Source organism: Ipomoea nil, unplaced genomic scaffold (genome assembly GCF_001879475.1).
Source record: "Ipomoea nil cultivar Tokyo-kokei standard unplaced genomic scaffold, Asagao_1.1 scaffold1770, whole genome shotgun sequence".
Lineage (NCBI taxonomy): Eukaryota > Viridiplantae > Streptophyta > Magnoliopsida > Solanales > Convolvulaceae > Ipomoea > Ipomoea nil.
Window position 1 is genome coordinate 224353 of NW_017618198.1, and position 12476 is coordinate 236828.

At 34.0% G+C, this 12476-nt stretch overlaps 2 protein-coding genes across 2 annotated transcripts; both read right to left on the reverse strand.

Annotated features, from left to right (window-relative positions):
* Positions 1-205: 205 nt before the first annotated feature.
* On the reverse strand, positions 206-4255 carry LOC109192588 (gamma carbonic anhydrase-like 2, mitochondrial). Its single transcript, XM_019343285.1, has 2 exons — positions 3701-4255; positions 206-893 (listed from the first exon to the last, which is right to left on the reverse strand). Exons 1-2 carry the CDS (start codon positions 4077-4079, stop codon positions 517-519), a joined length of 756 nt encoding a protein of 251 aa, XP_019198830.1. The 5' UTR covers positions 4080-4255; the 3' UTR covers positions 206-516.
* Positions 4256-4965: 710 nt separating this feature from the next.
* Positions 4966-8620, reverse strand: LOC109192202 (proteasome subunit beta type-6-like). Its single transcript, XM_019342767.1, has 8 exons — positions 8397-8620; positions 8177-8253; positions 8017-8072; positions 7625-7697; positions 7066-7177; positions 6520-6593; positions 5815-5889; positions 4966-5324 (listed from the first exon to the last, which is right to left on the reverse strand). Exons 1-8 carry the CDS (start codon positions 8509-8511, stop codon positions 5193-5195), a joined length of 714 nt encoding a protein of 237 aa, XP_019198312.1. The 5' UTR covers positions 8512-8620; the 3' UTR covers positions 4966-5192.
* Between the last annotated feature and the right edge of the window lie 3856 nt (positions 8621-12476).

A 12476-nucleotide genomic window follows, 5' to 3' on the forward strand; every position in this document is an offset into this window, starting at 1 on the left:
TAACTCTTTTTGTTAGCTTGATGTCGGCGAGATGAAGTAATGAAATGTTTCATTTTTGCTTTAATATAACATAATGAGAATATAATAATTTCATTATAATTCAATTTTGTAATAAGAAATAATCCTCACCAAAGGAGGCAAGACAAAATCAAATCATCATATTCATGACAACTAAAAATCAAATCAAATTTAGAACAATTCCACAAACAGCGAGAAATCCTCCCTTGCAATCATATGAATGCAACGTTAAATACAATGTCCATCTGCAAAGATTTGTTTAATTTAAGGTAAAGCTCGAGTTCTACAATTAACAATGTTATGGTAGATTCCGCCCTTAGAATGCATATTATGCATAGCCATACAACACAGAAACATATTATCCCAAAGGAAGCCATGGAATGTCCACCATGTTGGATTTCAAAAATCACATGCAAAACAAGGAAACTTTGCGTGCATTCGAGTCCTACAATTGCTTATTTTCTTTGTAAAGAAAAGAACATCAAGCAGCACTCTGCTTCAGATTGAGATTCCCAATGATTTCTTCATCTTCTCAACTTCCAAATACACTGTTGAGTAAGGTAGGAACTCTGAGGAATAGCTATTGCTCAGATCATTTATTGCAACGGCAAGTTTAGGGATCTCCAGTGTCTCCTCGTGGGTTAGAGTGCGAACGAATCTTGCAGGATTCCCGGCCCAGAGCTCACCACTCGGGATTCTTCTCCCTGGTGGGACAACGGATCCTGCTTCAAGGATTGAGTGGGTCTCCACCAAAGAACCTTCCATAAGTATGGAGTGCTGGCCAATGATGCATTCAGGCTCAATAGTGCAGGATCTCAAGAGACTGTACGCACCAATGGTCACATATCTTTCAATAGCTGTTTCGGCAGGAAGCCCTGGGAATTTTGAAAAGAACAATGGTCAGTCAGATTCAGTCCAAGTTCTCTCCAAAGATAGAACCAATTTAATGTGTCAAAAGAACTAAATTAAAAATAATACTAATTTCACCCTTAGCAATCCCATCAGTGATAGATACCCCAGCACAAAATAACAAAAAATGAACACTCCAACCTTAGCAATCCCATCAGTGATAAATACATATATCTAATACAACAATTTCAACAACAACAACAACAACAACAACAATAATAATAATAATAATAATAATAATAATAATAATAATAATCTACATAACAATCGAAACAGACAAGGAAAAAAACAGAATTGTAAAGCAAAGAATTCATACTGTCATAAAATTTGAATTTGAGCCAAGTCATACATTGTAGGTCTACATGATCATGATCATGTACATTGTGCACACAACTTGAAACAGTGGATTAAATCAGACAACTTAAAGAATAAGGTCTACAGTCTGTAGATTGATGCTATGAAGTTGTTCAGGACCAAATGCTTAAACATGGTATACCACTAAAAACACAAAAGTATAAGGAAACAGTTGTTTAATGGAGAGAAAGAAAATCCAGTAACATTAGAAGACAAAAGACTGAAAGAGTAAAATTAAAAAGACAAAGTGGCAATAAATTAGTTGAGGGTCTGAGGCACAATCTTACCCACATTTTACAGGAGAATATAACAAATTAAGGTTACTCCCTGTGGGATTTTTCCAATCTCTAGAAGGGGCTTGAGGTTCTTAGAAGAAGTTTAGGTTGTTGGACCAAAAATAGCTTATTATATATTGGGTTGCCAAGTTTCAATAATTTCATCTGTCCTATATTTCTAAATTCATGCATCAATGGAGATAAAATTTCAGGAAAAAGTTTGTAAATGACAATGTTAGGTGAATAATGTCTGAACATAAGTGGGTTAATTAAGCAGCACAAGAGACGAATATGTTACTAGTAAATTAATTACTAATGAATGTCATCAGATAAAATAAAATAAAATAATTATAAATTTAAAAAAAAAAAAAAAAAAAAAAGCACAAAACTCAACTAGCAAATCAAAACTAGAAGAAACTTTTTGTGGCCACATCTAATGAGGGATGGGGGTAGTGGAATTTGAACCCAACTCTACCACCTAGAAAAGGATAATTGAGTTTTTGTTGTTGATTTTTTTTTCCCATTAAAATGAAATTCAAAGCTGCTCTTTTCTTTAATTTTTTTTTTTCATATTCAATTTTTTATAAAATTGAATCAAAATTTTCATTTACAGTAGATAATATTGATGGGAACTCTTTCTTTATTGTGATTATACTGCTAGGCCTTTCTCTTGAAAAGGCAAAAGATTGGCAATACAAACATGATTCTTCTAACACAGACAAAAGAGAAGACAAATTTTAATTTAAAAAAAAAAAAAATACACACACACACACACGTTTGCTGAATTGCTGGTACTGCCAACCATGTTGGACGGAAGAACCCCATAAATCCAAATTATGAGTAGTGATGCATGTCTATCTATTCAAGCCACAAATAGTAACACCCTACTCAAACCCACAAGATAATAATAATAATAACAGACTTTCTTGAAATTCTAAATCTTTTTGCATTTTTTAACAAATATGTAACATTTCCATTTCTCCAAGTTCTCCATAAAAATGAAAGCACCCGACCACTACCAAATCTCCTCACTCTAATAGGCCCTGAAAGAATGCACCTTGGAGGTTCCAAAACACCCACTTGATAGGTGGAAAAGACTCTATAGCAAGCTTGTCAAGTTGTCAATAACAGGAATAGTACATAAGTCGCAATTGTGCTTTTCCATTCAAAATTGAAAATTAGAATTCAATGCATGATTTTCTGTCACAGACAAAGGAGAATATAGCAAGAACTTATGCTGACTGGTAGTTGAGTCAAGGACAGAAGTTTAATTGCTGGTAGGATGCAATGGTTTGAGGTCGTGATAGAGTGACAACAAAAGAAGAAAGAAATGGAGGAAAGGAAAAGTTAGAGAGTTGAACCCTGTTTACATTTCTGAGAAAATTGGATGGAGGAACGTCATTAATTGAAATTACGAACAGTGATGCATGTCTCTACTAGAGCCATTAATGGAAATACCCCCCTCGGCCCCTCCCCCTAAAAAAATAACCATAAAATAAAAATCAATGCTTTCTAGAAATTGCACTGATTTTCAGTTTTTTTTTTTTTTAAACCATCAAAGGCATCAAGTAAGATTTCAATTTCTCCAAGTTCTCCATCAAAATGAAAGCATCCAATCACTGCAGAACTACAAGGATGCATCTTGGAGGATAGGTGGAAAAGACTCTTTTGCATGCTTGTCAATAACAGAAATAGTTAAGTGATTCACAGTTCATTGCTTTATGAAACTAAACCTAAATGCAATTACCACAAGAGGAATGTCCAGAAAGTTGGACAAAGCTTTAGTAAAAGAACGATTATTCAGTGTTGCTTGGTTAAGTAAAAGATTTTGGATACAGCTTCTATTGTGGTTTGAGTTTCTAAAATAAAAAAATCTTATAAAAATGATATAATTCGTCATAACTTCATTTACCTAAACAATGCAGGTGTGTAGGGTTGAAAGCCCTTCATCCATAAGAAAATTTTGCAGCTTCTCGGTCAAATACACAAAATTTCTTATGAAAATATTTTAAAAAACACAATCAACGAACAAAGTAATTAATTTCCCAATCTCAAAGTGACAGCAATACACAATTGCAGCAGATCAAAGTATTACTCTTAAGCATTGGGAAAAGAGGAACAAAATGTGCTATGTAGTGACTGACCTGTAGGGGAAGACCAAGCGGCGTGAATGACACATCTCTCCTGGACATTGGAGCAGAAGCCGATGGTGATCTTGTTGAGATCCCCGCGGAGAACGGCGCCATTCCAGACAGAGGCGCCGTCCCAGACGGTTACCTGACCGGCGAGAACGACGTTGGGGGCCACGTAGGCGTCCACAGCTACCTTAGGGGCCCACTGCCCGAGAGGGATGATCTTTCTCTGCCCTCGATAGTCCCACTTGACTCGATCCGGCGATGATTCCTTGATTGCCGCCTGCGCCTCCGTAGCCAGCGGCCGGCGGAACTGAGATTGTCCGTGGCGCAAATAAGCGGAGAGAGTGGTTGCTAGGGCTCTTCGAGAGGACCGAGCCAGCGTCGCCATTTTCTATTATCTCCTGATCTTTCACTCACTTCTCTAGTGCTTCTTCTCTCTGTGACTCCGATTCCGAGGGTTAGCTCGCTCGCAGATGAAAGGGGAAGGAAAATGAAGCCCCAATTCCTATTCAAGGACCCTTCAGGTAAAGTAAAGCCTAATTGTATTACTCCGCACTTCCTTATGATACGGAGAAAAATATTGATTTTTTTTTTTCTCAAATCCTTTTAAAACTAGTAATCTGATCACCTCTCTCTGTTAATTTTTGTTTTAAAAAGGTACAAAATTAATTGAATTGATAAAATTTTGTACTCCGTATATAATTGTTATTTCTAATAACAATGCACACACACCCTCTTTATTTACTTGAAAAATGCTACATGTACTCTTATTTTGTACTTTCACATACAAAACTTTGATATAGACACTTGTATTGAGATTCACATGAAAAAATAATTTTTTAAAATTCGTCACATTAAGGAATAAAATTAGGAAGTACATGTAATACTCTAAAATTATATTGCAGCCATGAAAAGCTGTTTGATTTGTAATATTTTATGAATGAGTAAAATGTTTCTATTTATTCATCATTGAAAAAATATCAAGTCTTTGAATTTTAACTGAAAAGTCAATTAGTCCCTTAAATTTTTTAAATATATAATTACACTTATTAATAATTTATTTTGATACAATAAAAACTCAAAAATCAATTAATGACCTACTATCGCAGGTCATTAGAGTTATGAAAACCAATTAACTTCAATGTTAAATAATTCATATGGAAAAAAAAAATATCAGGTTATCCCTAACTTGAAATAACTTTATCACTTTCAAAGAAATTAAATTTCTGATTCACCTAAATTTTCTCGCATTTTAAAAAAAGTTAATACCAAACTATCTCTAAATCTCATTTTGATTAATAATATTTTTCCAATTCCCATGTCTTAACAAAACTAGTAATAGCAGACTAAATAAGCCTTTTTAATATGCTTCCAACCAAACATAACAAGGGCGTTTTAAATAAGCCTTAACTTAATAGTTCTTATAAAAGGAAAAAGAGTTTTTTGAAGAAGTTTCTCTTGGGCCAAACAAGTGCTAGAACCAATGCTCCTTTCTCAAATCTCAACTGACCATCGGCTCGGGACTGCTGGTTTGCAAAATGTCCAGAAGTGAATTGTGTGCCTCCATCTCGTCGTGCCATATTGGAAGGGTGTCGCCTGGGTAAAATTTCCTAGTTACCCCTTCCGAGTTAATCTGCCGGAACAATAATGCATGATGAAAGAACCATACATGCAGCCAAACAATGAAGGAGAGTTATCGTTTTAATATGATTAAGCTGATCATAATCGTCACTGCCATTATTCAGATCTTCATACAGATGTACATGCTAAATATATGCAAAAGGACGTAAGAGCACAGGTAGCACGACAATCATGAGTTCACTGCAACCCCAATGATATCAGGTACTACAAAATATTGCATACCGGGAAACTATTATGCTTTTCAAGTCCAATGGAAACCTAGTTGAGTTATATGAGTGATTCATTTAAATACTCGGAAGTCTTGCTGGTAACTATCCCAAAAGTTTTATGTAATTGGGGCAGGTCAGTAGAAGGACAGTTATAATAATGATGAAATATGGAAATGGTACCGCACTACCGCATACATGACTGAAATGCCAGTATCGTCTGTGCTGAGAATGCTCAAAATCTCATAAACTAGAGTATTAAATGAAATAACTCACAGTAACAGTCCGAACTACGCCACCACTGGCACCATCCCGCGCAATGGCAAGAGACACTGCCTTGACCACAAATTTCTGCATCAAAAAAAAAAAAAAAAAAACTTTACAAACATCTTCAAACAAATTAACAGATATCAGGCCGTAAATTATTATGATGGGAAAATTTTAACAGAGCCCAGACCCTTTTATTGGAGGATCAAAGAAATATTTTCCACAGCAAGAGGCATGCACATGTGACATGCCACATGAAAAGCTGTATATAACATCCACACTTCCTAAACTTTTGAAACATTTGCACCCAAAAAATAATAAATTATAATAACAGGAAAAAAAAAAAAGGTAAACAAACTAAAGAAAACCAAACTATACCAAGCCAGGGTGTCATCTTTAATAATAATATAAATAAAATTTCAGTACTTTTTCTCCACTAAATTGGAGTTTAAGTTGATGAATTAAACTTTGTCCGAACAGAAAAAACTCTACTCACAAAGTTTCTATTCTGAGCTCCAGGTTAATAATAAATCCCCTGATAATCTTAGTGCCCTTGTGGCCGGTATGGGGATAGCCAGGTAGGTAAAGACAGAATCAGGTAGCCTTGGCATATCTAATTTGTGGAATAGAAGAAAAAAGTGCATGCATGATTGGATGATAATGCAGTTCATTCTATAACCACTCCTTGCAAATTAGTAATGTTCATGAACAAACCTCAGCTTCTTCTTGGGTCATTCCTTCCTTCCATGCTTGGTCAAAGAAACCATATAAATAAGAAGATCCTGATCCTGTATGTAGATAAAGGGACAATCAAATATTGTCTCAGCCAGTTAGACTATCATACAATTGGAGCATCAGAAGCATCTAGCACCATGACTCTATTCGCAGCAATACAATTGTGTTGAAAATGATAAAAAATAATAATAACAATAACAATAATTACTTTGAATTGATAGATTAAATCTGCTATGACATGTGAACACCAGAACCTGAACAAAGCCCCTTAAACTAACCGAGAGCAATGATGATAATAAAGGATGCACTATAAAATACTAGGCAAGCAACTGGATAACAAAGTGGAAAGCTGAAGCTGAAGCCCAATATAATTGTACAGTGCAGACAAAAGTGCATATATGTCTCTTGAGAATTGACTAACATTTAGGGTGTAGAAGTTTTGTTGTGTAAAGAAAGATAGAGGCCAGTTTTGGTAGAAAGTATCCATGCATGGAATAACTAAAATAAATTGGAAGGATAACAAACCTCCAATAGCAAAAGGCTGCTCCAATATTGTGCCTCCAAGGGGTACCCCATATATTTTACCTCCTTCATGTTTGTCCCAGCCACCAACAATAAGCCCAGTTTGAAGCATATTCTGAATAGTTCAGTCATTAAACAACAAAGAAAATTCATAATACACAAGTGTAACCCTAAATCTATTGAGAATGAATAGATAAAATCTCATAATTGAAGTCTCAGTTCTACAATCAAATCATCTCAGCCCCAATCCTTACTATTTCATAAGACCAAGATTCAAACCTCTTGAAACTCCAGAATGCAAACAACAAGCATATGATACATCATAAACATATTCCAAAATCTGATAAGCCCAACAAGCACCAGTGAAAAGGGCAAGTCATTAAGCAGTAACGGGGAACAACAGAACTACTGAATGTAGGGCTATAGGTAATTTCTTTCAATAGAATCAATACATGTTTTGTACAATTGTACATAGTGCTGTGACCAGGAGTGAGGCACAGAAACAAGTTTGAGAAATAATAGTGAATGCTTTGCATGTTCAAAGTGACTAAATATTCCATACCTTGTTATTGTAGGCTAATAATCTGACAAGGTTTGCTGCAACCTTAACAGTTGTTGGCTGCCCAAGCTGTATCCTGGATAAATAAAAACAATATTCATGTCCAATGATCTTCAATCAGTAGAGTACATGGTCCATAGAAGCTAAGCATAACTCAGTAACAACCAAATAAACGATAACTATTAAGAAGTAAACACCATTGAGAGACAAAAACCATCCTTCATATGTCATATGCAAACTTAAGTTAGAGAATTTAAAACTATCTGGAGCAAAAACAATATGCTATAGTATTAGCATTGCAACAAATGAATTGACCAAAACAAGTTGGCTTAATTTGCAATCAAATATGAAAATATGTATAAAATGATGCATGTATTTAAGGTGAACAAACTTACGTGTGTTGGTGTAGAAAATAGCGAACATAGTCTGAAACAATTTGCGAATCTGCTGCCTACAAAAAAAAATGCATTGCATACAATAAGTCAGATTGGGATTAAGCCTCACATTTGTGCAGATATAATAGGAAAGTGAAAGCAAGCAAATATAGTATCGTACCGAACCCGAACGACACACGTAGACATTATCAGTGAGCTTAGTGATCTTATCTGAGGCCCTATTAGCCACATACATTCCTGAATTTATAATCCGGCCACAAAACGAATAAAAATCCATTAATCAAAATAAAGTATCGGAGTTCAATTCACTAAATAGTCGAAATTTTCCTTGGAAGCAAACCTAAAATAAGAATTAGCAGATACAGATATGATGAATGTACCTGTACTGGTTCGAGAATCGGCGCCGAGAACGACGCCGCCGTTGTAAGTGACGCCGATGATGGTGGTCCCCATCGAGTGAGGTGAATCCAAATCGTTGAGCAAATTCGCGTCCATTTTTAAGGTTTAGGTTAACTTCGCAGATGAAAATAAGAGAGGATTGATCGAACTTACAATTGGATGTTAGTTAAAAACCAGCTCTAGAATTGTCACAAGAGGAAGAAGTAAAGCAGTTCCTTTCTTGGGTGGGAGGAATAAAAAGTAAAATACAATTTTGACCCCTTAATACTTAGAAATAAAGATTTGGCCCCTGTGGTTTTAAGAAATACGGAGTAGGCCAATATTGAATATTGTTTTCATAATATTATATTTACAATTCACTCGCTATTTTGTTTACATTTCTACAATTTCAACTCACATTCTATACTAATTAATTAATAACAAAATAATGATTAATAAATTATTAATGTATTCAATAAAAAATAACGCGTTAGGAAAAATATGATGGGAAGTATATAATAGAAAGTGATAATTATAGGAGTCTATAGGAATTAGCATGGTTGTTGAGTTGACAATATTGTTAGTTATTGCTAATGTGAAACTTAATAATAATAATACTACACTTGACCAAACACAATAGAAGTTTGTAAGAGCTATTTTTGTGCGCGGGCACACAAAATCATGCTATTTAGATGAAACGTGCAAGAAAATATAATGATAACACTTAGAAGAAATATTATTGTTGTGATGTGCTACATATATATATGTGAAAAAAATATATTGTCAAAGTCATTTATTGAATATTAAAATTGATGGGTTATACATATTTGCTCAATCGTGTAGCCCGACGTGTGGATTAGGCAGACATATCTAGATCATCGAAGGAAGTCACGGGTGACATAGGAGAATGGCATAACTTGAGGTCATATGCAACTTAGGCAACTGACCAACCTGATGAACCAATCAAGAGGAAATACTTGAAAGTACATCAATGGGCTAATTTAGTACAAGGCAAAGTATCAAATAGCTTGATTTATCCCGCTCAAGGGGACATCACATACTCACTTCATTTCTTATATCTCAATCAAGCGTTGGTGTCAATCATTTGATTTTTCTTAATTATTAGTTAACACTCGTCTTCCTTGATTGATTAATTTGATAGATTGTATTTAAAGTGTGTAAATGACATGTTGTTGTTGACTTGTCGCCGTTGTTATCATCGAGAGAGAGTGGATGTTGTTAGTAACTTTGTTGCTAATGGTTGTCATGCCCAAATCGTGACATTTAGTTAGAGATGGTGAACATGTCAAGTCAAATTAGCACAATCCAAATTAGTACAATATTGGATCGAGACTACGTATAATTACTACGGAATATATAGACATATAGTAACTATTGTGGCTCATAAAGACCAATGAGTCAGATTGATCTACATATAGTTACTATGTGCCAAACATGGCTAGCTCATGGGTCATTATTGAGAGTTGAGACATATCAATTTAGTCAAAATTAACTAAATTGTTACATATAACGTTTAGGACAAATCTTTTATGTGTTACTCTTCATTCAACCGTGTTTGTTGGTTATTGGCCATGTTCATTAAATTATATATATATATATATATATATATATATATATAACAAATACTAGTAAATAAATATTTTCTTTCTATTTATGTTAAATTTATGATATTCACTCAATGCCACTAGTCAACAAATATATTATTTTGATGTAGGTTGAAACATTTACGGATTAATCATTTAATCCATCAATAATAAGACAACCTAATTGACTATAATACATGTCATAATTCATGAGCACAGTTTTTAAATATTTAACACAATTTTTTTTTAAAAAAATATTATTATTATTATTATTATTATTATTATTATTATTATTATTATTTCATTACCTTTCAATTATCACCAGGATCTTCTTACTTAATTAATATTTATAGTATTCAAGTCTGAGGATCTTACATTTTTAAAAACTAAAAACTGTCATCAATGGTTTAAGACTCACCATAAAAGTCTTACTCAGATGAGAATCATTGGAATTGGATGACGCCCAAATTGTGTGATAATGTTTGGCGTGGGTAACCCGCATAGGCAGCTAAACTGGTCACAAAGGTGAAATTTTGGAAGAATGATCAAGGATCGAGTCTCACCAGCGGCAGTGTGGGAGCAATCTCTCAAAATGAGGGGTTCTTTGTGCGCAGTGAGCACATGTCTAGCCTCTGTGGTTCATGTTCAGTTGAGTTATCAAATGCTCTGTTTGGGTTGTGGTTCAGCCTTTTGGAAGGATGTTTGGCGTGGGAGCTGAGAAGAATTTTGGATAAAAACTCCACGTTAATACCAACTCTTAGGTTCATCCAATTAATTGCCTGATCCAAATTGTCTGATAATGTTCCACCTCACTGGACCAATCACCGGTTGTCCCTATCCGCGACATCTTATATATTGCGAATTCAAACACGAACCGCAGGTGATGGTGATGGTGATAGTTCGATAGAGCTAGGCTGTAAGAGACGTCCAAGTTTTGTCAACCATATGCGCTATGACTGGTCCATCTCTTTTCATTTTTCTAAGTAGCACGGCACAAGCAAGATAGCTATGCCCGAAATGTGATTAATGAGCTAGGTTGAAATAAAATTACCTCTAAGAGCTTAGTAAAAGTCTGCAAACTAGAAAGCTGTCATTCATGGTTCAAGAGTAACCGTAAAAGTCTTGCTCACATGGTGTAAGTCATTTTTCATAAAAATGTCTATAATTTTTCCGGTCAACAGAAAATCCTACTGTATTCAAACACTGAAAATCCAAAAAATATTTTCCAGGTTTTCAAACGGACCCTTATAGTAAAATCGAACAGACTCAAAATTATGATAATATTTAACGTCGCTATCTAAAGATTATATGGGTTTTGAATGAAACTTGTTTTGTGACTTTAGACCGACTATAAGGAGGTAAAGAAAAATATTTATTTATTCAATTTTGGTCCCATGACTATTAAATCATTTCTATATTTGGCCATTGACTATTAATTTTTTTCACATTTGATTCAATGACTTTAGTACTTTGCCACATTTGACCATTCAGCCTAATTTTCAATCACCGGTGACTAAATTGCTATTTTTATGTTATTGAACATAAGTGCATAAATGCATAATAGTCAAATGACATATTTTAAAGGACAAAATTTTCATTTTCTATGATATTTTTTTACTAAACATAAAATTAGCCACCGCTGATTGAAAATTAGGTATGAAGACCAAATGTGACAATGTTTTAAAAGTCATTGTAACAAATGTGAAAAACTTAATAGCCAAGACTAAATGTTAAAGGGTCTTACAGCGTTGAGACTAAAAGTGAAAAATAAACTATAGAATTAAATTGAGTAATTCTACATTACTCTAATTTTTTACTCATTATGATGTGTCAATAAAATGTGGTGGATCGTGATTTTTATTCATTTTTCTTCCTCCAATAAAATGTGAACATTTGGTGAGAGATATACTCTATGGAGTACATAATCTAAATTACCCCAACTGACGGTCTCAAATTAAGAATGTCAATAAATAATTCATATTTTTCTATCTTAGATTTATTTTTATTTTATATTTTTTTTGTCATACCATGAGTTGTCTTAAGCAGGTTCTAACTGTAGGAGACAGCTTTAAGCCCATACCATATTTAGACTAATCACATTCTCATCGGGTCGGCACAATTAAAGGACACCCGTACCACAATCATTATTGTGTGGACCATGTTCCATACAAGTTGTGTGGACCATATTTTGTATACTATAAAATAATGCACATTAAGTACAAATATAATGTACATTCAACACAAAAAAATAATGTACATTATATTCAGGGGATGTACATTATTTATGTACTAAGTGTACATTATATTGTATAGTGTACATATAATATATACTCAGTACAAAAATAATGTACATTTAGTATATTAAAAATATACTTTTTATTATAGTTCACATAATACTAGCCTCGTATCATATTTGGACTAATCAATCTTCTTAAGTGGGAATGATTTATTATTATTATTATTATTTTTGGAAAGAAT